The following is a 26,189-nucleotide window of genomic DNA, read 5'->3' as shown; positions in this document are numbered from 1 at the left end:
ATCTCCCAGAACAACCGAAGGGAAGTGGTAGACCGCCTTCTACATGGTGGTCTAACGTGCAGAGAGAGATCCATAGACAAAACATTAACCCACAGACAACCCGAAATAGAATTCTTTGGCGCAAATGTACGGGAAGACCCGACCCCAGATAGACTGGGATAAGGGTAGGACAAAGAAGAAGAGATGGATTATAATAATCTGCTGTTCAATAATTCTGCCAAATGAAAAGTTGGCATACAAAAAGTTGCTAAACGTTAGTTGTCAAAATGAAGATTCGGCCAAACGTTGTTTGGCAAATGAAATTCGGCCAAACATATTTCTGCGAAAAGGCAGAACACCAAAAGTTGTTCATTATGACCTTAAAAGTCACTATGCAAAGTTTGAACGGTCCTTTTCACTTCACCCTGTATGTGTGTATAGTTGTCCGAGTATTATTTAATTATTATTTCCGATTTGCTCATGCATTCGTGGAATAATTTTATTTTATATGTTATCCGAAATATCGAATTGCGTTTATTAAAAGCTCATGTTTTAATATTGGTTTGGTTTTTGTGGTCTGTTTTATTTGAGAGGTATCTTCCATTTGTAAATATATTTAAAGTTGATTCATTTTAAGTTGTACATTTATTATTTACTGAATTGTTTGATTTATTATTTCCATGTTAACAAAGTTTGAAATTTAAAAATATAATCTTGCAAATATAATCGTGAAAATTTTGTGGGATTGTTGTATAATTTGACATTAATGAGTTTAATGACATATCAGAATGAATTTGCCTATGGTTTACTTTAAGCTAGTGACCGTCATGATTACTCACGTAAAGTATTGATTCAGATTTCACTACATATTGCCAAATAGTTCTGGTTCTATTGACTTCATACAGTTAGAAAGAGAACGCTTTAGCTGTGAAATTAGGAACGTATTGAAAACTCGGAGTGAATACGTTAGTAACTTGTGGTACCAATGAAAATTTTAGTGCGTTTCCGCTTGGATCGCTGTTCAGTTTTTCCATACATTTTCCGTAACTTTCACTGAAAACGTAACGTATTTTTTAACTTCAAAAAGTCATGGTAACCCGACTGCTGTACTTTGCGGCCTTCTATTTGTGCGATGTTATTGTCGGTGACGGTTACTTAGTATACACCGTGTGAATGAATAAACCCAAAGATTTTAACCACGCGTTTCTAATGTAAAAACAAGCAAACAATAATTAGCTAATGTCATAACATGTAATGTTTGCCTTTGTTACATTTTTGTTTTGACATGGCCTTTAATAAGTCATAATCAAAAGATAAAGTTTTGGAGATTTTTTAATAATATTTTTGAGTAAGAGGCATTTTACAAAGTGTTCAGTGGTTTTAGTCAATTAGTATGATATTGATATGGTACTATAGTGGTTTAATCTTCGATCAAACATGTTTTTGACCAAGTTGTGACGACAAATAGTTTAAGAGAAAGATGTAATTATCTCTGAATCTAAGACAAATCCAGATAATTTCGCAATGACGTTATAGTCTCTAAATTACCCCAGATGACGGGACTTAGCAACATCTAGCGTCTCGGGAGCGTAGCGTCGGACCAACTGTAGGGCAAAGCCTGACGCCGCGACTTTTTCCGCGAGACTAAGGTCAGTGTGGGGAAGACCGTCTAATTTTAACTTCGAAATACAGTTTTGGTAATGATTCGTATGGTGTTACTAATATCATTCGAAAGTATTAAATAAAAATGACATAGTTGTGAAGAATTATAAGTGGTGAACAGAACTAAGCCTACTTGCGATTAAATAACTTTAAAATGCCCATTGTAAAAAAAATGACTTGGTATCAACAATGCCAATTTGACTTATTTTAACAAAGGCTGTAATGGATAAATAGTGGGTAGTATTTTTTTATTTAGCATTTAATAGTACATTGTGCATCAAGGGAAGGAACTTGAATATTACTAACGAGAGTAAGTTAAATCGCGACGGCATGCCAGAGCGATTTAAAGACTCGAGTTTGTAATATTCATACTCCCCGAGTTACACACAATGTTTTTCATCACACTTGCAATATAAAAATATGTAAAAAGATAAAAAAAATTTGAATACAGTACTAGAAATTTCATAACTCCCTTGGGAGAACGATTTTTCTATAACTCACGCTCCGCCTGCATGCAAAATCACATTTAGTGTGCGAGTATGATGAAAAAAAAAATAACGCATTCATTCATATAAACTGTAGTGACTAAAGCAAAACCAAGCATTGCTAAGAAATGTTACCAAACTAATTCACGTATCTTAATATCCTATTACGTTTTCTTAATAACATAGTTTCAAAAACAGATAAGTAGTTGGATTTATATGAGCCTGTAATATCGTGACTAAATTGTATTCGCTGGTGTTCGTTGGAAAAACAGTATTATGCAATATCTGGACCTGAAAAGAAAAGGTTATGAACCCCATCTACGGGACATATGCCGGTCTTGCCTTATAAATAGAAAAATGCTTATATGTTCAAAATTTCAACGTTATTTTAATAATTATCTAGCACATTCTGCCCCGTTGTTACGTAAAATAACAATGATCATGATTTTGGAACCTAGTCTCATATGAAATTACGCGACAACAAGCACTAGACGGTCTTTCCGTGCTCATCGCGGGAGAACGGTCCACCTTATTTCATGTAAAAGCTTTGGGGTTTGACTGTTAAATTCAAATTATACAGGCCCACGGTGTATACAGTCGGTGACTTACCTATTGTTGAGAGATGTTAGCAGACACCACGCGTCCAGAGACATGTGTCGCTTAGTGTATCCCCGGCTTAAATTAAACGACACGTGTCGCCCAGTGTACCCCCGGCTTAAATTAAACGTTATTCTGCAATCCAATCCAATTTGGTTAAACAATACTGAATTAATATGAGAACAGTCAATACCGAGCCGAACCAAGCCGTTCTGAACTGTAAACACATAGTTTCAAGTACATTTTGGCTTGTGAACGGAGTTTCAAGTACATTTTGGCTTCTATATTGAAATGTTCGATTACAATGGAATTATTAATTAGGAGAGTCTTTGATCAGAGCAGTCCGTGGCAGAAGATTAAATTATTTATTTATCTATTTATTTATTTTATTATGAAAAAAACAGTCATCCAATCAAATAAGGTCACAACATGTTGTCTTAATTTTAGACTTGCAGTTTCTAATATTGGTTTAAAGTTATTAATTACACAATGTGGTACGAGAATAACAATGTGATATACAATTTAAATGATTATCTTAATGATAATTTAACTGACAGCCACTGGGCAGAAAGCGGTGTACACCTCTCGACACCCTTGAGTTCTCACACCGGTGTTGCCCTTGAGCCATCTTGGATGTCGCTTTTTGTGGGGGCCCATCTTGTGGGGACGAGTCACCGTCTGCCGGAAATAAAATTGGATACCGTTTTATTAGGCAGGCGTCCGGTTTTTTATCCATAGCCCAGTATTTAGTCCATCACTTTCATCAAAATAGACCAGTTCATTTTAGATTTCATTAACTCTCAAATAGTCCTTACACCCTGGCGGGTGTTGCCGCTGCGTGTGTCCCATGATACGGGCAAGGGCAACATCCGCTCGGTGTACCCCTTACATTTCATTAAAGTGTCGAAAGGGCCTCTACGCGTTGGTTTCGGCCCCGCGCACGCCTCCCAAAGGTCCGGAATACCATTGTTCCGTGATGGGAAAGATTTAACTGATATAAATTGTGAATGTTCAAATTTCAAAAGTATCTTTAGCGTAGTAAAGAGTTAAGTCACAGTATAATAAAGAGTACTATCGTACAGTATGGCCACTCCCGCTCCCCGCTGAAAGTGTCGCTCACCCCCTCTCGGTTACCTCACAGTTACCGCCTGTCAAAAACGCGAACAGTCGACCTGTCATATCTCACTCACACAAGCATGGTACGCGTTCACCTACACGAGCTTAGACTGTGTGCTAGGAACGCGCCACTTTCATATATTTGATCGCCAGTGTCCGAGATGTGGTTAAGTCCTAATTACTCGTAATTGGGTTTTTTAATACATTTTTTTATGAGTCTTTCTGGTAGCTTGTTGTACGTGTTGCATTTGTCATCCTCATCTCTTTTTATCGTGTCATTCACTCAAAGGTTAACTAGAAGAAATCCCTCAAAGAGATAAGTTCGCCTTTGTACTGTTCTTTACTGTAATTAGTACTGTGTTTCTTGTTATTAATTGTAAAATTAAAGAGTTTACTACTACTACTACTACTATACCCCGTTTTTTTAGCATTAGAGAGAACGTAAAAGCACGAAGCACGAGGTCTTTTAGAGGCATTTCTGCCACAACTGTCATTCATCAACTGTCAGTATCATAAACAGACATGTTAATAAAATTATTGTTCTGGAAAGGTTGCTTATTAAAAAACCTAAAGAAGCAGACATTTAGAACTATCGGTTCATTTTATGGGCTGTCAAATTTGTCAATGGTATTTATTTATTTATACATATTAGGAACGTTATTTTTTGTATTAACGTATAGAATTTGATGATACGAGCACTTATTTTATTACTCTATTATTAATATTCTATTTTGTGCGGTGTGTTTGGTGGCATTCAACTGTGATTACTGCAATGGATTAGCCAGAGGCAGCCCCAAGTGGCTTGCAAAAACACCGTCACGTAGTCCTCAGAATGTTAGTTTTTCGAAAAAATAAATAATCACTCCAATTTTGCTTCGCAAATTTAATAATCAAATGATGCGGTTGATATACCTACAAGTGCAATTTAAAAAAGTCTAAAAATACCTAATATTGACCTGTTACGTTCTCGCTCTGGTTAAAATTGTTAACATCTAATATTTGTCCTAAGAAGATATGTTGACGACGACTGCGTCTTATTTACCAAATTTCTTTAAAAAAAAAAAATTGTCCATTAAGAACAACTCAGTCAAAAGATATTTCAAAAAATAATAATTTTAAAATCGAGGTTCCGCTCTCGACTCTTTCCTCCTTCAAAACTTATTTAAACGGAACGAAATTTGAGAATCTGAATAACAATGAAATAATCTATGTCGGACCGTTTAGCTTTTTTGGTTAATTGTTACCAATCTTGAGTATCACACCTTTTTTTGCGCCACAATGAAAAATGCCGTTTTTGGAAATTTTTGATTGGCTCTAGAGTCTTTAAAAAGCAGAATATCAAAAAATCAAAACGGTCCGACACAGATAAAAATAATAACAATCTGTGTTGAAAAAATCATTGCTCTATCTTCAAAAACCAGGGAGGAAATAGTCGAGAGCGTTTGTATGGAGAATTGACCCCTACCGTATCGTCTTAAGTAACCGTTTCGTGCAGTAACGTCTTTTTAAAACATCAAACATTCTGTAGAGCCTCTGTTTGTCGTCTGCTCAATGAAATTTCAATTCAAACCGATTCATTAGTCGCGACTCCGTTTGGTCATGTCGAAATGAAATTTAAATAATCCCTCAACTCCGTTTTAATTAAGTACGCGAATAAAGCAAAAAAAAAAGCATATCTTTGACCAGCCATTGATGACTTCGCTCATGTTAAATTCTAAAATTGCGAAATGCTCCAGCTCCATACAAACTTCCTCCTCCCAATGTAGGGAAGTAGAGGGTTAGAAAGAGACAAAAAGTAGCCTATGCCACTCTCCATCCCTTCAACTATCTCCATTTAAAAAATCACGTCAATTCATCGCTCCGCTTTGCCGTGAAAGACGGACAAACAGACACACACACTGTCCCATTTATAATATTAGAAAATAAAATATGGATAAACCTTTTAGCCCTGGAATATGTACCTCTATTTTATTTAAAATGCCAGCAACGTTTTCCTTTGAGTAAAATATGCTAGTTTTATACTTCATTTCCTCTTCAAACACATTTAACAGAATAAAAGCTAAAAAGTTTCTTTAAGAAGTAAATTTTTCAAAGAATCATATATTTAAACGGCTTATTGGATGAAGGTATTTTGTTGTTTCACAAGTCAGAAACGTTATATTTTACCATAGTGTGTTATATTTACGATAGTACTCTTTAATCTCTTTATTATAGGTACTGTGATTTTATGAAGAAGGCACTTTTTCTGAAAATAGTTACAGAGGTTTGCAACAAGTATAACACTTTAAGTTCTCGCGCTTTGTACACATATTTAAAGTCGAACGCGATTAATTAACATTATTTTACCTTTTTTCCCAACGTTTCGGTCAGGTTGCACTGGCCGTGGTCGCGGAAGACTGACGTCCCAGCAATTAATAATGTTAATTAATCGCGTTCGACCTGTATGTGACTTTAAATAGTAACTAGCTAGCTAGCTAGAGGGATTGTTAAGCTAAGGACCAAGGTGGAAATACTGGAAATACAATATTAATGCAAACTGTGACCGTTGGGCATTTTCGGGAAAAAATATTCAAAATTTTTTTTTCTAAAATAGGTACATTTTATGTTTTTCCTACTCAGAATCACGAGCCCTTTCGATCCTACTAGGTAAAAAAAGTGTCCCAAATTTTTTCCACTTCGTTACCATTTTTTAAACACTTTGCTTTTATAAAATTGTTATACACTAAGATGGATGTAATTGTAATTTTTGTAAATATGTATTGACATGTAACTTTCGTTATGAAGAAATAAATTGAAATTGAATTAAAATTTGCACAGCGGTTACAAAGTGGAAAGTACATAGGTATGCAAAATAATAGAAAATTTTGGGGCCATTTTTTTGTCTCTTGTTTTTTGGCCTAGATCGAAAGGGCTCGTGATTCTTAGTAGGAAAAACGTAAAATTTACCTACCTTAGAATTTTTTTTTGTGATTGTTCTCACGAAAATGCCCAGTTACTGTTTTTTTATTCTACGGGGATAATTAATTTTCCAAAAAATATTATTTTACCAATAAAACTTGTATGTATGCAAAATAGCAACATAATAATTGCCTAAAAGAGAAAAGTACTACTTTGATTCCTCCAATCAGGGAAGAAAACAGCTTTTCAAAAGGGGATAGGGCAATAACAATCGACACATGGACTCTCAACTCTCCTTTATCTACTCGTTGTCATAAATATTTTATAGCATTTTTTTTATTTGCAGCTTTTTCACATTACTTTACTATTTTCTCGTCCCATTTTAGTTGCGAACTTATTTCCTCTAGCCATTTTGCGTCTGACACCGCCTTTATAGGCAAAGATTATTTTTCCAATAAAATTCGTGGAAGAGTGTGTAATTGATTCTATATGTAAATGTATATTAATAAGGTATATTTCTTGATAAGTTTGATCTGCAACGGCTTCCTTAATCAGATCTGATTTGATATTTAATTTACCATTGATCGTGGCAACTTTACCTGTTATATTATCTTTAGGTATTATTTAATGGAAGTGCCTCATATTACTTAAGTAAAACCCAATATAATTAACTCTAAGTATTCTAAATTATTATATACTTTTTCAGCTTTCTATCAGTTGTACTATACTTTTAACCAGTAGCTGAGATATAGTATACTTTTAACCACTGTCAAATGATGCAATTTTTCCGAACCTGCCTAACATTGCCTGCCTACAAAATAGTGCTTCCCAAAATAGGCGTCTAGATCGAATTCTCGAGAGATAGCATAGTGACTGCCATTTTAAATGGCTATTCGGTAAAGAATCGCTATTTTTAGAGCCAGACAGTCTTAGGCAGGTTAGGTAAAATTGCAACATTTGACTGACAACTTTACTTACGGTAAAGTTACTGCTGAAGGTATTGTCGCTACGATTTAAGTTATACTACTACTTTTTAATCACTACTTTGAAATAATCTCGTATCTTTGCTGATAAAAGTTGAAACGAAACTTTATCCCACACATAATTACTACTTACTTTCGTCTTTTCATTGACAGAAGAAGAAGCGAGTTTTTTTCAAAGTAGTGACGATATAAAATCGTGAAATATTATTTGTTCTAAAAAAGGTAGTATGATTATAATTATATGGTTATATTGTAAGTCCAGAAAATGCTTAAGGTGGACCGGACTTTAACAAACCCCATTGAAATTTTTTGAGATACGTATTCTGAATTCGCCAGTCCTATTTAAATTTACATTATTAAAGGATCAATAGTAAAGTCGCTCAACTTTACCTTGTTCTTTTTTAATGAATTTTCGTATTTGTGATTTCTGTCTATTCCAGTGAATTTTTCGGTATGTGAAAGTAGTCTGCGTTAAAAAAATACTTTGGCTAGGTAAACTAAATTGTGTCTCTGAACTTAAAAGTCGAGTAAATCCATTCTAATAAAAAAAATATCTGAAAAAGAATCAATCTAATAATAGAATTCATTTGCCATGGTTTGAAGTTAATCGTAACATCATTGTAAAGTAATTATGTGACACTGCAATTAATATAGCTCTCAAGACATCTTAGTTTAATATTACTCTGTTAAGTATGAAGATGTATATTTTTATTCAATTATATGTACCTACACCAACTGCGTTATGCCCTCATTTTTGCATTCGGTTTCGGTTTTTTTTGTAGTTAATTTAGGTACCTAGTTATGGGCAAAGTTGCCAGGTTTTAATCACATTAAAAATACTATTAATTTTTGTTTTTGGAATACCTAAGTCGATAAGTCCTTAAAAATACAAAATAATGACGGCGGTTCTATATATTATTAAATACTTGTTTTCGATTTACATTTTTTTTAAATATTGATTGGATCATTTACTTTTCCAATTTTCCTCTATTTAAAAACTATTGAAATACTAGCTTTTAGCCCGCGGCTTCGCTCGCGTTAAATCCAAATATTCGGCATGCTCCATACAAAATTCCACCCCCAATTTTAGGGAACTAGGGTGTTAGAAAGAGACAAAAAGTAGCTTATGTCACTCTCCATTCCTTCAACTATCTCCACTTAAAAAATCACGTCAATTCATCGCTTCGTTTTGCCGTGAAAGACGGACAAACAAACAGACGCACACACTTTCCCATTTATATTATAATATTAGTATGGATAGTATGGATATACCTAATGTAAATTATTGAAATCAATTTCCATTGTCAACTTATAATAATCCTATTACGATGGAAATGTACTCACATATTCAAAATACCGTTCTCCTAGAATTATGCTTCAGTTGTTAATAAAATTATGTGCCTGTGTATTTAGTTTTGGGTTGCGAACTAAATGAAATGGCAGGTAAATTTCAACAGCAAAGTAACTCAATAAATGTACGTGGAAAACGTCAAAGCCACTAAAGTAAAATGTCCCAATTCAAACACTGGCGATTAATTAATTTACACTATCAAATAACTGAAATGAAAATTGCGTGTTCAATCAAAATCGTTTAAAAATAGGGCTGTCTAACATTCTCAAAATTACTGGAAATTTCATGAAAAAATTCTCATGCTTTAGATTGAGAACATTTCAACATTCTCTTCGTTAGGATTTGTTACGCAATATTCTCAACAGTTGACGGTCGCTTAATTTGATATTGCATCTTTTTTTTAGTGCACAATAAAGTATTTTTATTATTATTATTTTAGTTACACACCGACGTTTAATATCAACTTATCAACTGTTAAATAGAAATTTACCCTAAAAATTGTCAATAAACGTACAATTGATTGTTACTGATGCAATCTGTACCCTGTCACAAACTTCTGTTGTTTCTCCAATAAAAAATGCCGAGAAAATTCCATGACAACATTGTGGAGACTTTTCATTAATTGCTAGGGCTGCCAAAAACGTAGTAAGGAAATAAAAGGACGGTTTGCACACAGTGGTACCAGACCATGTGGGCCGGGAGGCTGACAGCAAGCTGACCAGATATGCGACGACGGAGGAGGACGAGGCCACTCTGAGGGAGCTACTACTTAGGTACGTGACCGGCAACCCTGAACGAACTCAGGAGAGACCAACCGCTATAGCCTTTTGTGCGAGTGCAGCTAGGGTTGTGCTAAGTTGGTTTTATATTGATCTTTTTTAATAGACTGCTTTTTAACTTCAGCTGCTTAGATTATACTTCTCTCATTTGAATTTCTGCGTGCTGAGCTGTACAGTTTTTGCCATGTATAGTTTTGCTTGGTCCAAATTAAAACCAAAATTCGTACTAAAACTCGACCATTCAGTCAATAAAAAGATCAATATAAAATTTGCAGTAGAGATTTTCAATTTTTCAACAAACCGTAGCAGCTATATGAAGCTTAAGCAATGACCTTGATATTAATAGCTTAGAAAACTAAAGAAATGCCTCTAAAATGTAACACTGCAACCACGTCATATTTGTGGTTTGACATGAGAATTTTTTGTTTACTTATATTACTTTTTATTGCTTAAACTAAAAATTATAATTTATATTGTGATTAACAAAATACTAACCGGACTAATTCCAATAAGGTCTAGTTACCCTTCGGAAGGGAAGGTCAGATGGCAGTCGCTTTCGTAAAACTAGTTCCTACGCCAAATCTTGGTATTAGTTGTCAAAGCGGACCCCAGGCACCCATGAGCCGTGGCGAATGCCGGGATAACGAAGGAGGATGATGATGATTAACAAAATAATTAATTTTGCCATAAACAAAAAAAAATCTCATGCTAAGTAAGTATGGCGATATTTCACAGTGTAATATATTATAATGTTATTGTTTATTGAAGAATGCCAATCGAAAAATAAAATGCGTTTCAGGATGACGAATCGTTTTGTCCTATTTTCCGTATATTTATTTTCCGATTGGTATTTTTGATAAACTATGGTTGATCATGTCAATGAGAAATATTGGTTTCAACACAGTTTCAGTTCTGAGGCAATTCTTAAGTTACCTTTATATGTTTTTTATCACTGAGTGCAATATGGTCAATGTTTTAGATTCATGGTGCTATGTGCACTTCAACAATATGGCCATTTTAGTATTTCACACGATATTTTGCAATAAATAATATAGGGTGTAACTAAAACTAATGCCAAAATGAAAAGAGGTGATAGGACATCTCATTAGCCACCATATTAAGCGAATTAGACATCATGAAAGGGCATTTTCGCGAAAAAATAATTCAAAAACTTTTTTCTAAAATACCTGGGTAAATTTCATGTTTTTCCTACTCAGAATCACGAGCCCTTTCGATCCTAATAGGTAAAAAATAGCGTCCCAAATTTAATTTTTCCACTTTGTTACCATTTTTCAAACACTTTGAACAACGGCAACGGTTACAAAGTGGAAAGTATGCAAAATAATAGAACATTTTGGGACCAGTTTTCTGCTCTAGATCGAAGAGACTCGTGATTCTGAGTAGGAAAAACATAAATTTTAAGTAAAAAAAAAAAAATTTTGGTGATTGTTCTCACGAAAATGCCCGAAAATGTCATAGTTTGTTAGATATTGACTCTTTTTTTTTTACTTAACAACCACGAGTTATATTAAACGTCCAATATCTCGATAACCATGACATTTTCATAACGTCAAATTTACTTGATGTGATCGCTAATGAAATGTCCTATACCCCTTTTCATTTTGTCGTTGGTTTTAGGGACACCCGGTACTTGTGAATAAAAATGCTAAAATGGCTAATTTTGTGGTTAAAATCACGTTTTGAGATTTTACATTAGCTGAAACATCATCATTGAGCATTTTCCGGACTTATACTTCATCTGTTCTTTGAGCACGCAACGCTAACTCTTTCATTAGTGGGCAAAAAAACGCAAGCAATGCAACTTTGCCCAGAAATCCATTCGCTTCAACTTTACCACCGCCTTGCGAAGTCGCACATCGAAACTTGTCTGTTGCAATATTTCATTGGAGTCTACTAGAAAGTGAATAAGTATTATCAATTCAAAACTAATTTCAACTCCAAAATAAGTCAAACAGAATTGAGATTTGATTTTCTTAAACTGTAAAATGTATATATCAATCATATTCTGCGAAGGACAGTTATGACGGAAAATTGGTATCTTTTTTTTTCTTTAATTATAAATGGGCTTACTCTTAGCCACAGACTAGCCAAAGACAAACACGTGGCTTATGATGTGAGTGAGCTAGCCGAGAAGATGCCTGTTCAGAGTTCACCCTTGATTTTCAGCGTCTCGCGAGCGTAGCGTAGGGCGAACTGTAAGGCAAAGCCTTTTTCCATACAGCTGGCCCGACACTACGCTCGCGAGACGCTAGACGTTTGAGGCTGAAAGTTGCCGGGTTATGTGGTATCTATATTTTAAGTTATATATAGGTATACTTTTAAACATTCAATTTTGGTTATTTGCCTTACGACAAACAATCACAGTTAAGGTTAATTTCATTATGAGTTAAAAAGTTCACAGCATAGGACTATCGCATATAACATGGCTTTTCATACATGTTTTTATATCTATAGTTATGTGTGTTTTTATAATCGCTTTCACGTAGTGGGTTTCGAAATTTATTAATACATTTTTAGAAGACAATAATCTCATTGTGCTTGTGATTCATTAGGTAAAAGATTTTATCCAAATTATTTTTTAAAATATACTTAAGCGTCTAACAATGTCTTACGCGAAAACTATCTCAATATTTGACGAGCCATGGCACTGGTTTCTCCAACAGCGAGTAAGCGATGAGCTATCGGCTATAAAAACGAACAAAAGATAATCACTCCCGTGTAAATAAAAGAGACACGGCGATGTTTATAGTAACTCGCCCAGCGGTGAGCTATTAAAATCGCCGTGACTCTTTTATTTGCACGGGAGTGCTTATCTTTTGCTCGTTTTTATAGCCGATAGCTCATAGCTTAATAGCTCGCGGTGGGACCAGTGTCTTAGCTTTAATTGCTCACCGCTGGGCGAGTAGCTATAAACATCGCCGTGTCTCTTTTATTTGCACGGGAGTGCTTATCTTTTGTTCGTTTTATAGCCGATAGCTCTATAGCTTATGCTAAGGCACTGGTCCCACCGCGAGCTATTAAGCTATGAGCTATCGGCTATAAAAACGAGCAAAAGATAAGCAGTCCCGTGCAAATAAAAGAGACACGGCGATTTTAATAGCTCACCGCTGGGCGAGTTACTATAAACATCGCCGTGTCTCTTTTATTTACACGGGAGTGATTATTTTTGTTCGTTTTTATAGCCGATAGCTCATAGCTTACTAGCTCGCGGTGGGACCAGTGCCTTAGCTTAAGCTATAGAGCTATCGGCTATAAAAACGAACAAAAGATAGTCGCTCTCGTGTAAATAAAAGATTTATAGACCATCGCTCGGCGACGAACTATAACTCGCTCACACTATCGGGTCTCTTTTATTTACACGGGAGCGAATCTTATAAAAAGAAATCATATAAAACCGCTCTGCATCGTGCCAACTTTGGGATTACGCATTAAAAAAACAACTATTTGTGCCGTTTTTTAGTAAATCTCTTGAATTGACACACTTGGCATCCACACGGCAGTGAAACAAATATACAACGGTGTTAAATATTAACGGTTCGAGTAGAAATACCGTTTTGGTAGTAAACTTTCATTTTACAGTTAGGTGCATGCGCGTTTTTGAAAGCTCGTAAGCGCCCACAAATGTGGCGAAATATAACATAACCTAACCATCAAATTTACATTTTGATAAATAACCCCGACATTGTGGACCGATTTCCATCAAAGATGGCTAAGAATACTTCTTGGGATTAAAATTGACCGTAAGGTACAGCGGCGGGGCAAATCTCGACTGGGGGACAATTGTAATTAATCCATTTTTTCCATTATTACACTATGATGTCGAGTTCTACATGTATCCATGGAACACGCCTACCATATATAACCGGTGGACACTCTATTTAATAATACAAACATTGTAAAGCATGGACCAGTTACATTTGCCCCCCCAGTCGAGATTTGTAAAAAAATCGTTTTTTAAAAGTTTTTTTCTACTCCCGTGTTGTTATTCGTCATTTACCGTGTCGTGCATAGATCGTTAAAACCTACATAAAAGATGCCCGCCCCGCCCGGCGCCCCGCGCACCCGCGCATACGATATAGCTCTTAAAGCATTGTTAGGTAAGCATTGGTAGGTTGCCTTTAAGGGATATAGCGGGCCGCGTGGCGCCGGCCGGGGGCGGGCGGCGGCGCGGAGGAGTGCGAGCGACAGGGTGAGTGCAGAAACATTGCAGAGGACAAGTCAAAATACTTATAGAAAACAGTGCGAATTTCACGAAAGTTATTCTAGAAAACTATTCAAAAGTAAGTGCATGGTCGTAGAAAAAGTATTGTATGCAACGGTGTTTAACTGAGTCAAAAAATACTCGTGGCGTCTTAATAACAATTTTCGGCTTCGCCTCAAATTGTTACCCACGCCACTCGTCTTTTTTGACCTCCTTTAAACGCCTGGTTGCATAAAATACTATTTTGTCACGGATAAGTATTTTCTTTATAATATTACACAGCCAATATGTTAGACAAGTAAAATTTGCAAACGGGTTCGTGATTAGCGTTACCGAACCCCCGATGTAACGTAACGTCGTTCGCGGTCGTTCGGTATAATTGGCTTCGTGTTCGGTTATAACCGCGGGCCGCTGCGGAACATCGATGGAATCGGAACTAGCTAACTCTGGGTACGTAGCCAAAGGCACAAACGCTCTCGATAATATCTGCCTGCGTAGCCGAATGCACAAACGGTATCTATGTCTATCGCTCTTGCGTATTGGCGCGAGAGACCCAGACTAAAGTATGAAATTTCTGTGATGCACTTTTCGCTTTTTCCCTAATCTATTATAGTATGAATTTTCTGAGATGAACTTTTCGGTTTTGCCCTAATCTGTTAAACAAAGGCCTTTGTTTCTATTATTCGCGGTGGTTAGCTCCCGTTTCCACAGCACGTGCTAAAGTCTCAGTGTGGTTAAAAAGCAACTATCATGATAGCAATAAGGTTCAAATTTATTAAACAGTTTGCAGTGTGCAGGTAACTTTTTTTGAAGATGACAAAACGTGTTATCTCCGAAAGGCTTTTTTTGGATTTGAACCTTATTGCTATCATGATAGTTGCTTTTTAACTACACTGAGACTTTAGCACTTGCTGTGGAAACGGGAGCTAACCACCGCGAATAATAGAAACAAAGGCCTTTGTTTAACAGATTAGGGCAAAACCGAAAAGTTCATCTCAGAAAATTCATACTAAACCTTTCGCGGTGTTTCGTTTTCGTTTCGCGTCGTAGAAATGCTATTCGGCTACGGGGCCTGTTTCGTAGCTATCTGTATCGCTCTTGCGTATTGGTGCGACAGAGCCAGATTACATTTCTGTCGTCGTCTGGCGTCGACGATTGCCATTCTGCTACGCCGGCTGTACAGTCACCGGCAAAAATATGTGATGATTTCTATACCTTGTCACATGAACGTCTTGTTGGAAATGTCATACGAAATTTTTTGACAATTTTGATGATGATTAAAAGCGACAAGGTACAGAAATCATCACTTATTTATGCCGGTGACTGTACCTGAGTGCCTTTCAAAATAAATCTCGAATATCGAATTTCACCAGATCTGGACGTGTTTGGGCTCATTTTTCTCAGAATCTCGAGCTGATTCGATCCTGACAAAAAAAACCGGCCAAGAGCGTGTCGAGCCACGCTCAGTGTAGGGTTCCGTAGTTTTCCGTATTTTTCTCAAAAACTACTAAACCTATCAAGTTCAAAACAATTTTCCTAGAAAGTCTTTATAAAGTTCTACTTTTGTGATTTTTTTCATAATTTTTAAACATATGGTTCAAAAGTTAGAGGGGGGGGGACGCACTTTTTTTCCATTTAGGAGCGATTATTTCCGAAAATATTAATATTATCAAAAAATGATCTTAGTAAACCCTTGTTCATTTTTAAATACCTATCCAACAATATATCACCCGTTGGGGTTGGAATGAAAAAAAAAATCAGCCCCCACTTTACATGTAGGGGGGGTACCCTAATAAAACCTTTTTTTTTACTTTTTATTCTTGCACTTTGTTGGCGTGATTAATATACATATTGGTACCAAATTTCAGCTTTCTAGTGCTAACGGTTACTGAGATTATCGGACGGACGGATGGACGGACGGACGGACGGACGGACGGACGGACGGACGGACGGACGGACGGACGGACGGACGGACGGACGGACGGACAGACAGACATGGCGAAACTATAAGGGTTCCTAGTTGACTACGGAACCCTAAAAATGTCCTCATTTTTTTTCCTTTTCGTCACGATTTTAGTATGAACTTACTAAGTTAAGAGCGTGAGTTGTATGGAAAATTTGGGACACATTTTTTAAACATCTGGATCGAATTAGCTCGTGATTCTGAGAAGAATGAGCCCAAACACGTCCAGATCTGGTGGAATTCGATATTCGACATTTATTTTGAAAAACACCCACTCTGTACTTTTACGTAAGTACTACTCTTTCCCGCGGCTTCGCTCGCGTTAGAAATTAAGATATGTACATAAAGTAGCCTATTTCACTCTCCATCCCTTTAACTATCTTTAATTAAAAAATCACGTGAATTCGCCGCCCCGTTTTGCCGTGAAAGACGGAGAAACAAACAGACACACACACTTTCCCATTTATAATATTAAGTACGGATTTTTGCAAGATATTCAGCTCATAAGAAAATGGAAATGGAGCAAACAATACCCAGAAGTAAATTATTATTTTTTTTTTTTATTAAGCAGAAACGTCTGCTAACGATTCTAAACATTTCCATTTTTTCCTTTAATATAAAAATACCCAGAAGTAGGTAATTAGAATAGCGTAATGTAAAAGGACGATGTAAAATGTTTTCTAATTACTCTCCTTGACAAACGCAAGGCTGAAACGATCCACTACAGCCGTATCCTCCCTTGCAGTTATACTATTAGATAGATCGCCTCCACTAGTTGGAGCAATTCGAATACATTACCTACGTTTTAAGTGGGAAAAAAGTCGCACAATACACATTCTGAGAGGAAATTCTAACTATCGTGGATTGAACTCCCTTTGGTCGAAATTTATTTATCGCAACTCGTTTAGAGATTCCTCCTCGCAAATGAATTGTACTAGTAACATTATTTATCAGGACTAAACTTCAAAGGGTCACGTATACTGAAAAAAGTCGTACAATACGATATCCGTGCAAACGAGATTTTTTAACTTGTGTTAATTTATAACAATTTATCAACAATACAATTATTTACTCGTTTCGAGTTTTTTTTAGGATTATATCGTAATATGGGATGATTATAAACCTTGCATGGGTATTTAAGGGATTACAAAGGTTATAACTTTTTCGTGTCTGTCTTACAAAGGCGTACAATTTGCATATAATGTACATGTTAAACTGTTTTTACTCACAACTTTTATATTAGACTAGCGTTTTCCCGCTTCTTCGCTCGCCTTAGAAAGAGACAAAAAGTAGCCTATGTCACTCTCCATCCCTTCAACTATCTCCACTTAAAAATCACGTCAATTCGTCGCTCCGTTTTGCCGTGAAAGACGGACAAACAAACAGACACACACACTTTCCCATTTATAATATTAGTATGTATTTTGGAATTATGGATGATCTGTACGATACTTTGTGCGATGTATGCAGCGTTTAAAGCATGCGATCACAAAAGTAGGGAAAATAATAACGCAAAAAATAATTGCTTTCATACCAGACACTTTTATGCAATGCTTCATTTGTGACGTTCTCAATGAAAAGGTTACATTGTCCCTTATTTTATACAAATAACCTTTGAATGCGAATGCGTCAATGGTAACAAAATAGAACGTAAACACAAATTAAGAATCCATGTAAAAATGCGTACCTATATCCATACTGTATATAATATTATCAGCGAGAAAGTGTGTGTGTCTGTTTATTTGTCCGTCTTTCACGGCCAAACGGAGCGACAAATTGACGCGATTTTTTAAGTGGAGATAGTTGAAGGGATGGAGAGTGACATAGGCTACTTTTTGTCTCTTTCTAACGCGTGCGAAGCCGCGGGAAAAAGCTAGTCCTTGAATAATTTGATTCTAAATAAGTTTGACTCTAATGTACAGTGACTACGATCCCTTTCACCTTTCAATGAGGCATCTACAAAGGCAACCGGTTATTAGAATCCAATGAAAATATATCCTTGAATAATTTGGTTTTAAAAAAGTTTAGCTCTAATCTACACCGTGTTTCACTTAACACTAAAAACCTGAAAACAGTTTGTTCAGAATCGAGAGTAGAATCGATTGAGCTATATCTTGATGGGGGTAATATTTTTATTAAAATTTGTATTATTAGTTATTTTATAAGTGCCTATTGATGAGTTTAAAAAAATAAAAATCAGTTGGGGTGTCTGAGGTTTTGAGTGTTACCGGAAACACGGTGTATACTTTGAGTTTTTAGCTTTCAATGAGGCATCTAAAAAGGCAACCGGTTAACGGAATTATACAAAACCACACCCTACAAGTGCTGACGACTTTAACGAGCCGGTGATTACACGGACAAGGTCCGAAGCAATTGCTCACACACCATCTAGTTTAGTGAGATCTGTCGTCGTATACAATTAATATGGTATGTAGGGATCAAGTTATAATGGACTTTTAATGTATGGCAAGGTTGTACCCTTATGTTATGATGTAAAGTATTGGGTCATGTCCTTGGTACTGCATTTGTTGTGGTAACCTAATTTTAATTCAGGAATAGAACATTATGACACACGTGCGGAAAAGAGGAAATTCGAAACGAGTGGCGATAGATTGAAGCACGACCAAAGTAGCACTTATTTAGAGACTAGCTTTTGCCGCGGCTTCGCTCAGAAAGAGACAAAAAGTAGCCTAAGTCACTCTCCATCCCTTCAACCACAGAACTTAATTTAGATAGAAGAAACAAATTCATATATTTGTATAGAGGCCGAGCGTGTCAAATTTTGTACTGAAGTTGATTCTTGCCTGTAATTTTAAATATGTCTCAGGCTCTTGATTGTTCATAATTTTTGTGTTGTTGCAATTGAATATCACGTAACGAGGCATTTTTTATTAACACGCTTTTATTAGGTCGTCGTGTATGTAACTATGTATGTAATGGAATCTAAGGAAGCTAATTTAACCATCTTCCAGGAGTCGTAGCGTAATGAAAATTGGCAGCTATATGTAGTTCCGATGACAATACAATAATATGGTACTGTTGAGCTGATCTGATGATGGAGTCGGAAGATATGAACTGGAACTACATGATGGAACATCGTATCATAGCCGTTTTTGGGTTTCTTAGAAAAGTCTTGTAATGAACTTTGACTACAATTAGGTTTCAAGGTCTGATGATGAAGCCGAAAGATATGAACTGGAACTACATGATGGAACATCGTATCATAGCTGTTTTTGGGTTTCTTAGAAAAGTCTTGTAATGAACTTTGACTACGATTAGGTTTCAAGGTCTGATGATGGAGCCGGAAGATATGAACTGGAACTACATGATGGAACGTCGTATCATAGCTGTTTTTGGGCTTCTTAGGAAAGTCTTGTAATGAACTTTGACTACAATTAGGTTTCAAGGTCTGATGATGGAGCCGGAAGATATGAGCTGGAACTACATGATGGAACATCGTATCATAGCTGTTTTTGGGCTTCTTAGAAAAGTCTTGTAATGAACTTTGACTACGATTAGGTTTCAAGGTCTGATGATGGAGCCGGAAGATATGAACTGGAATAGCTGTTTTTGGGCTTCTTAGAAAAGTCTTGTAATGAACTATGACTACGATTAGGTTTCAAGGCCTGATGATGGTGCCGGAAGATAAGAACAGAAAAAAAAGGGGGGGGGGGGGGCTCGAGGGGGGAATAATGAAAGAAAGATCAACGTAGTATTTAAAATAAGTTGGGTTAGCGCTTTCTTGTGACCTTTCAGAGCAAACAAAGGGGGGCTCGGGGGCGAAGCCCCCGCATAAAAGAAAGATAAACGTTGTATTTAAAATAAGTTGGGTTAGGGTTTTCTTGTTACCCTTAAGAGTAACGAAAAGGGGGCTCGGGGGCGAAGCCCCCGCATAAAAGAAAGATTAACGTAGTATTTAAAATTAGTTGGGTTAGCGTTTTCTTGTGACCTTTAAGAGCAAACAAAGGGGGGGCTCGGGGGCGAAGCCCCCGCATAAAAGAAAGATCAACGTTGTATTTAAAATAAGTTGGGTTAGCGTTTTCTTGTGACCTTTAAGAGCAAACAAAGGGGGCTCGGGGGCGAAGCCCCCCGCATGAAAGAAAGATAAACGTTGTATTTAAAATAAGTCGGGTTAGGGTTTTCTTGTTACCCTTAAGAGTAACGAAAAGGGGGGCTCGGGGGGCGAAGCCCCCCGCATGAAAGAAAGATCAGCGTAGTATTTAGATTAGTTGGGTTAGCGTTTTCTTGTGACCTTTAAGAGCAAACAAAGGGGGGCTCGGGGGGCGAAGCCCCCGCATAAAAGAAAGATAAACGTTGTATTTAAAATAAGTTGGGTTAGGGTTTTCTTGTTACCCTTAAGAGTAACGAAAAGGGGGGCTCGATAAAAGAAAGATTAACGTAGTATTTAAAATTAGTTGGGTTAGCGTTTTCTTGTGACCTTTAAGAGCAAACAAAGGGGGGCTCGGGGGGCGAAGCCCCCGCATAAAAGAAAGATCAACGTTGTATTTAAAATAAGTTGGGTTAGCGTTTTCTTGTGACCTTTAAGAGCAAACAAAGGGGGGCTCGGGGGCAAGGCCCCCGCATGAAAGAAAGATCAACGTTGTATTTATAATAAGTTGGTTTAGGGTTTTCTTGTGACCCTTAAGAGCAACGAAAAGGGGGGCTCGGGGGGCTAAGCCCCCCGCATAAAATAAAGATCAACGTAGTATTTAAAATAAGTTGGGTTAGGGTTTTCTTGTGACCCTTAAGAGTAACGAAAAGGGGGGCTCGGGGGGCGAAGCCCCCCACATAAAAGAAAGATCAACGTAGTATTTAAAATAAGTTGGGTTAGCGTTTTCTTGTGACCTTTAAGAGCAAACAAAGGGGGCTCGGGGGCGAAGCCCCCCGCATGAAAGAAAGATAAACGTAGTATTTAAAATAAGTTGGGTTAGAGTTTTCTTGTTACCCTTAAGAGTAACGAAAAGGGGGGCTCGGGGGGCGAAGCCCCCCGCATAAAAGAAAGATCAGCGTAGTATTTAGATTAGTTGGGTTAGCGTTTTCTTGTGACCTTTAAGAGCAAACAAAGGGGGCTCGGGGGCGAAGCCCCCGCATAAAAGAAAGATAAACGTTGTATTTAAAATAAGTTGGGTTAGGGTTTTCTTGTTACCCTTAAGAGTAACGAAAAGGGGGGCTCGGGGGCGAAGCCCCCCGCATAAAAGAAAGATTAACGTAGTATTTAAAATTAGTTGGGTTAGCGTTTTCTTGTGACCTTTAAGAGCAAACAAAGGGGGGCTCGGGGGGCGAAGCCCCCCGCATAAAAGAAAGATAAACGTTGTATTTAAAATAAGTTGGGTTAGGGTTTTCTTGTTACCCTTAAGAGTAACGAAAAGGGGGGCTCGGGGGGCGAAGCCCCCGCATAAAAGAAAGATTAACGTAGTATTTAAAATTAGTTGGGTTAGCGTTTTCTTGTGACCTTTAAGAGCAAACAAAGGGGGGCTCGGGGGGCGAAGCCCCGCATAAAAGAAAGATCAACGTTGTATTTAAAATAAGTTGGGTTAGCGTTTTCTTGTGACCTTTAAGAGCAAACAAAGGGGGGCTCGGGGGGCAAAGCCCCCCGCATGAAAGAAAGATCAACGTTGTATTTATAATAAGTTGGTTTAGGGTTTTCTTGTGACCCTTAAGAGCAACGAAAAGGGGGCTCGGGGGCTAAGCCCCCCGCATAAAATAAAGATCAACGTAGTATTTAAAATAAGTTGGGTTAGGGTTTTCTTGTGACCCTTAAGAGTAACGAAAAGGGGGGCTCGGGGGGCGAAGCCCCCCGCATAAAAGAAAGATCAGCGTAGTATTTAGATTAGTTGGGTTAGCGTTTTCTTGTGACCTTTAAGAGCAAACAAAGGGGGCTCGGGGGCGAAGCCCCCGCATAAAAGAAAGATAAACGTTGTATTTAAAATAAGTTGGGTTAGGGTTTTCTTGTTACCCTTAAGAGTAACGAAAAGGGGGCTCGGGGGCCAAGCCCCCGCATAAAAGAAAGATTAACGTAGTATTTAAAATTAGTTGGGTTAGCGTTTTCTTGTGACCTTTAAGAGCAAACAAAGGGGGCTCGGGGGCAAAGCCCCCGCATGAAAGAAAGATCAACGTTGTATTTATAATAAGTTGGTTTAGGGTTTTCTTGTGACCCTTAAGAGCAACGAAAAGGGGGGCTCGGGGGGCTAAGCCCCCCGCATAAAATAAAGATAAACGTAGTATTTAAAATAAGTTGGGTTAGAGTTTTCTTGTTACCCTTAAGAGTAACGAAAAGGGGGCTCGGGGGCGAAGCCCCCGCATAAAAGAAAGATCAGCGTAGTATTTAGATTAGTTGGGTTAGCGTTTTCTTGTGACCTTTAAGAGCAAACAAAGGGGGCTCGGGGGCGAAGCCCCCGCATAAAAGAAAGATAAACGTTGTATTTAAAATAAGTTGGGTTAGGGTTTTCTTGTTACCCTTAAGAGTAACGAAAAGGGGGCTCGGGGGCGAAGCCCCCGCATAAAAGAAAGATTAACGTAGTATTTAAAATTAGTTGGGTTAGCGTTTTCTTGTGACCTTTAAGAGCAAACAAAGGGGGCTCGGGGGCGAAGCCCCCGCATAAAAGAAAGATCAACGTTGTATTTAAAATAAGTTGGGTTAGCGTTTTCTTGTGACCTTTAAGAGCAAACAAAGGGGGCTCGGGGGCAGAGCCCCCCGCATGAAAGAAAGATCAACGTTGTATTTATAATAAGTTGGTTTAGGGTTTTCTTGTGACCCTTAAGAGCAACGAAAAGGGGGGCTCGGGGGGCTAAGCCCCCCGCATAAAATAAAGATCAACGTAGTATTTAAAATAAGTTGGGTTAGGGTTTTCTTGTGACCCTTAAGAGTAACGAAAAGGGGGGCTCGGGGGGCGAAGCCCCCCACATAAAAGAAAGATGAACGTAGTATTTAAAATAAGTTGGGTTAGCGTTTTCTTGTGACCTTTAAGAGCAAACAAAGGGGGCTCGGGGGCGAAGCCCCCCGCATGAAAGAAAGATAAACGTAGTATTTAAAATAAGTTGGGTTAGAGTTTTCTTGTTACCCTTAAGAGTAACGAAAAGGGGGCTCGGGGGCGAAGCCCCCGCATAAAAGAAAGATTAACGTAGTATTTAAGATAAGTTGGGTTAGGGTTTTCTTGTGACCTTTAAGAGCAAACAAAGGGGGCTCGGTGGGCGAAGCCCCCGCATAAAAGAAAGATAAACGTTGTATTTAAAATAAGTCGGGTTAGGGTTTTCTTGTTACCCTTAAGAGTAACGAAAGGGGGCTCGGGGGCGAAGCCCCCGCATAAAAGAAAGATTAACGTAGTATTTAAAATTAGTTGGGTTAGCGTTTTCTTGTGACCTTTAAGAGCAAACAAAGGGGGGCACGGGGGGCAAAGCCCCCCGCATAAAAGAAAGATCAACGTTGTATTTAAAATAAGTTCGGTTAGCGTTTTCTTGTGACCTTTAAGAGCAAACAAAGGGGGGCTCGGAGGGCGAAGCCCCCCGCATGAAAGAAAGATCAACGTTGTGTATAAAATAAGTTGGGTTAAGGTTTTCTTGTGATCCTTAAGAGTAAAGAAAAGGGGGGCTCGGGGGGTGAAGCTGGCATGAAAGAAAGAGCAACGTAGTATTTAGAATAAGTTGGGTTAGCGTTTTCTTGTGACCTTTAAGAGCAAACACAGGGGGGCTCGGGGGGCGAAGCCCCCCGCATAAAAGGAAGACAAACGTTGTATTTAAAATAAGTTGGGTTAGGGTGTTCTTGTTACTCTTAAGAGTAACGAAAAGGGGGGCTCGGGGGGCGAAGCCCCCGCATGAAAGAAAGATCAACGTTGTATTTAAAATAAGTTGGGTTAAGGTTTTCTTGTGATCCTTAAGAGTAAAGAAAAGGGGGGCTCGGGGGGCGAAGCCCCCCGCATGAAAGAAAGATCAACGTAGTATTTAGAATAAGTTGGGTTAGCGTTTTCTTGTGACCTTTAAGAGCAAACAAAAGGGGGCTCGGGGGGCGAAGCCCCCCGCATGAAAGAAAGATCAACGTAGTATTTAAGATAAGTTGGGTTAGCGTTTTCTTGTGACTTTTAAGAGCAAACAAAGGGGGGCTCGGGGGGCGAAGCCCCCCGCATGAAAGAAAGATCAACCTTGTATTTAAAATAAGTTGGGTAATGGTTTTCCTGTGACCCTTAAGAGCAAATAAAGGGGGGCTCGGCAAAAAGAAATACTTAATTAAGTATCTACAATAAGTTATATTAGGGTTTTCTTGTGACCCTTAAAAGTGAATATAGGCAGCCCACTTCGCGGGCTAGCGTTGATATGCTTACAAAACAAAAATTGATAACAAAATTAAAATGGGGGACGGGGGGCTAAGCACCTACAAAGATAGACCAACGCAGTACCTATGTCAAATAAATTATAGGTTAGGGATTTTTCAGTTTTGCGTTGTTTAAGCATGTCGCGAAGGTCTACAGCACAGCTCCCAGAGCAATTAGTTATATTGACTTGTAAATAGTCTCAGTGAGTAGAAGTATTTTACGATATCAATTTATCTTGAAGGATTTACTTGTTATGTCATAATTAAAAACTAGTGCTGTGGCAGAGTCTAGCACTTCGATTCAAATGACATTTCCGTTAGTTGATAAAATCGAATAGTATACAATACTTTTCAACTAAGTAAAAATTACAATAGAATCAAATAAGATGATAAACAGGTTTATAAATGATACTAACGAACAAACCATGAACGTATATTTACCGTTTTACACAGCATTTAGCTCCTTGTTCATATGGCCTAATCTATTCAACCAATTCGTAAATAATCGCTAGATTTGGCAACCGATACGTTTTAACTACATCGCTATTTACTTCAATATAAATGTGTCAAAAATAGGAACTTACAGCTCCCATTGCCCATGTAAACATAATGTAAACATTGCATGTAATTGTTCACTACTCATAAAATGGCAAAAGGTACAAAAACCGAGACAACGACACAAAGGAAACGTAGGTTATATAAAAAAAATGTAAAGCACGTACAAAATTAATGACTAAAAAGTATAAAATAAATTAATAGTTTAAAAAACACTATAAAACACGCTTTTATAAATGCACGTAAAAGTCAAAAATAAATTATGGATCGTTCAAGTTGTCTCTATTTGTGAGCTGAAGTTTAAAAACTATGTGCTTTTAATTATAATATTTGATTGTAAAAGCGTGGGGCGCTGGAACAGGAAAGACTTTCTTGTAAACAAATACTAATCCGAACTTCCTGACGAATGAAGTTGCATAAGAACATAACGTTTACATATGCCGCCTAAGGGTTACCAAAGAGAACCAAAGATATCTCGTCCACGAACAAGAACTCTGCATCCTGTCACTGTAGACACTTTCCCCTTTTGTACTTTGATTACCGAAAAAAAGCGGCGTTCTAAGTGTCGGTGACTGTCGACTCTCCTCGCTACTAGCGCATATTTTGTCTGAGTTCGACAAACTGGTACCTACTTTGAACACTGACTTTTAATTGATTTGACTGTTTAATGTAGAACCTACTAGTCATGCTGCAACTCCAGTTAGCGCGTCAATCTGTGTAACCTCCTTCCCGTAACATAGCATAATTTGATTTATCAGCAAGTTATACAAAAAGTCTTTCCTGTTCCAGCGCCCCACGCTTTTACAATCAAATATTATAATTAAAAGCACATAGTTTTTAAACTTCAGCTCACAAATAGAGACAACTTGAACGATCCATAATTTATTTTTGACTTTTACGTGCATTTATAAAAGCGTGTTTTATAGTGTTTTTTAAACTATTAATTTATTATGTTTTGATTGACTTCAACTTACAAAAATTGACGCCCGAAAGCTGCAAGCTGCGAGTAAAGACTGACAGTGGATTTCACTGAGTTCATTTGACACACTAAGTAGATACGTTTGCTTGATCTATGGTATATATGACATCTGTGCCTTCAACTATATCCACTTAAAAAATCACGTCAATACGTCGCTCCGTTTTGCCGTGAAAGGCGGACAAACAAACAGACACACACTTTCCCATTTATAATATTAGTATGGATAGATTATCACTTGAACTTGAGTCGTGAATAAATGGAACATGCCATAAAATCGTGACTCGTGTTACTTGTGCCTTGTGACCCAGAATGGAT

General features: G+C 37.5%; 1 protein-coding gene across 1 annotated transcript in view; it reads left to right on the top strand.

The window, feature by feature from the left end:
- Positions 1–26,189, top strand: part of LOC125241786 (glucose transporter type 1) — an 84,075-nt gene that overhangs the window by 8,811 nt on the left and 49,075 nt on the right. Inside the window, exon 2 of the mRNA XM_048150412.1 lies at positions 9,748–9,844. Coding sequence (XP_048006369.1) covers positions 9,748–9,844 — 97 coding nt within the window. The remainder of the gene's footprint in view (positions 1–9,747; positions 9,845–26,189) is intronic.

The sequence above is a fragment of the Leguminivora glycinivorella genome, chromosome Z (genome assembly GCF_023078275.1).
Source record: "Leguminivora glycinivorella isolate SPB_JAAS2020 chromosome Z, LegGlyc_1.1, whole genome shotgun sequence".
Classification (NCBI taxonomy): Eukaryota; Metazoa; Arthropoda; class Insecta; order Lepidoptera; family Tortricidae; genus Leguminivora; species Leguminivora glycinivorella.
Note: the sequence above shows the minus strand (reverse complement) of the source record. Positions and strands in the feature narration are given on the sequence as shown.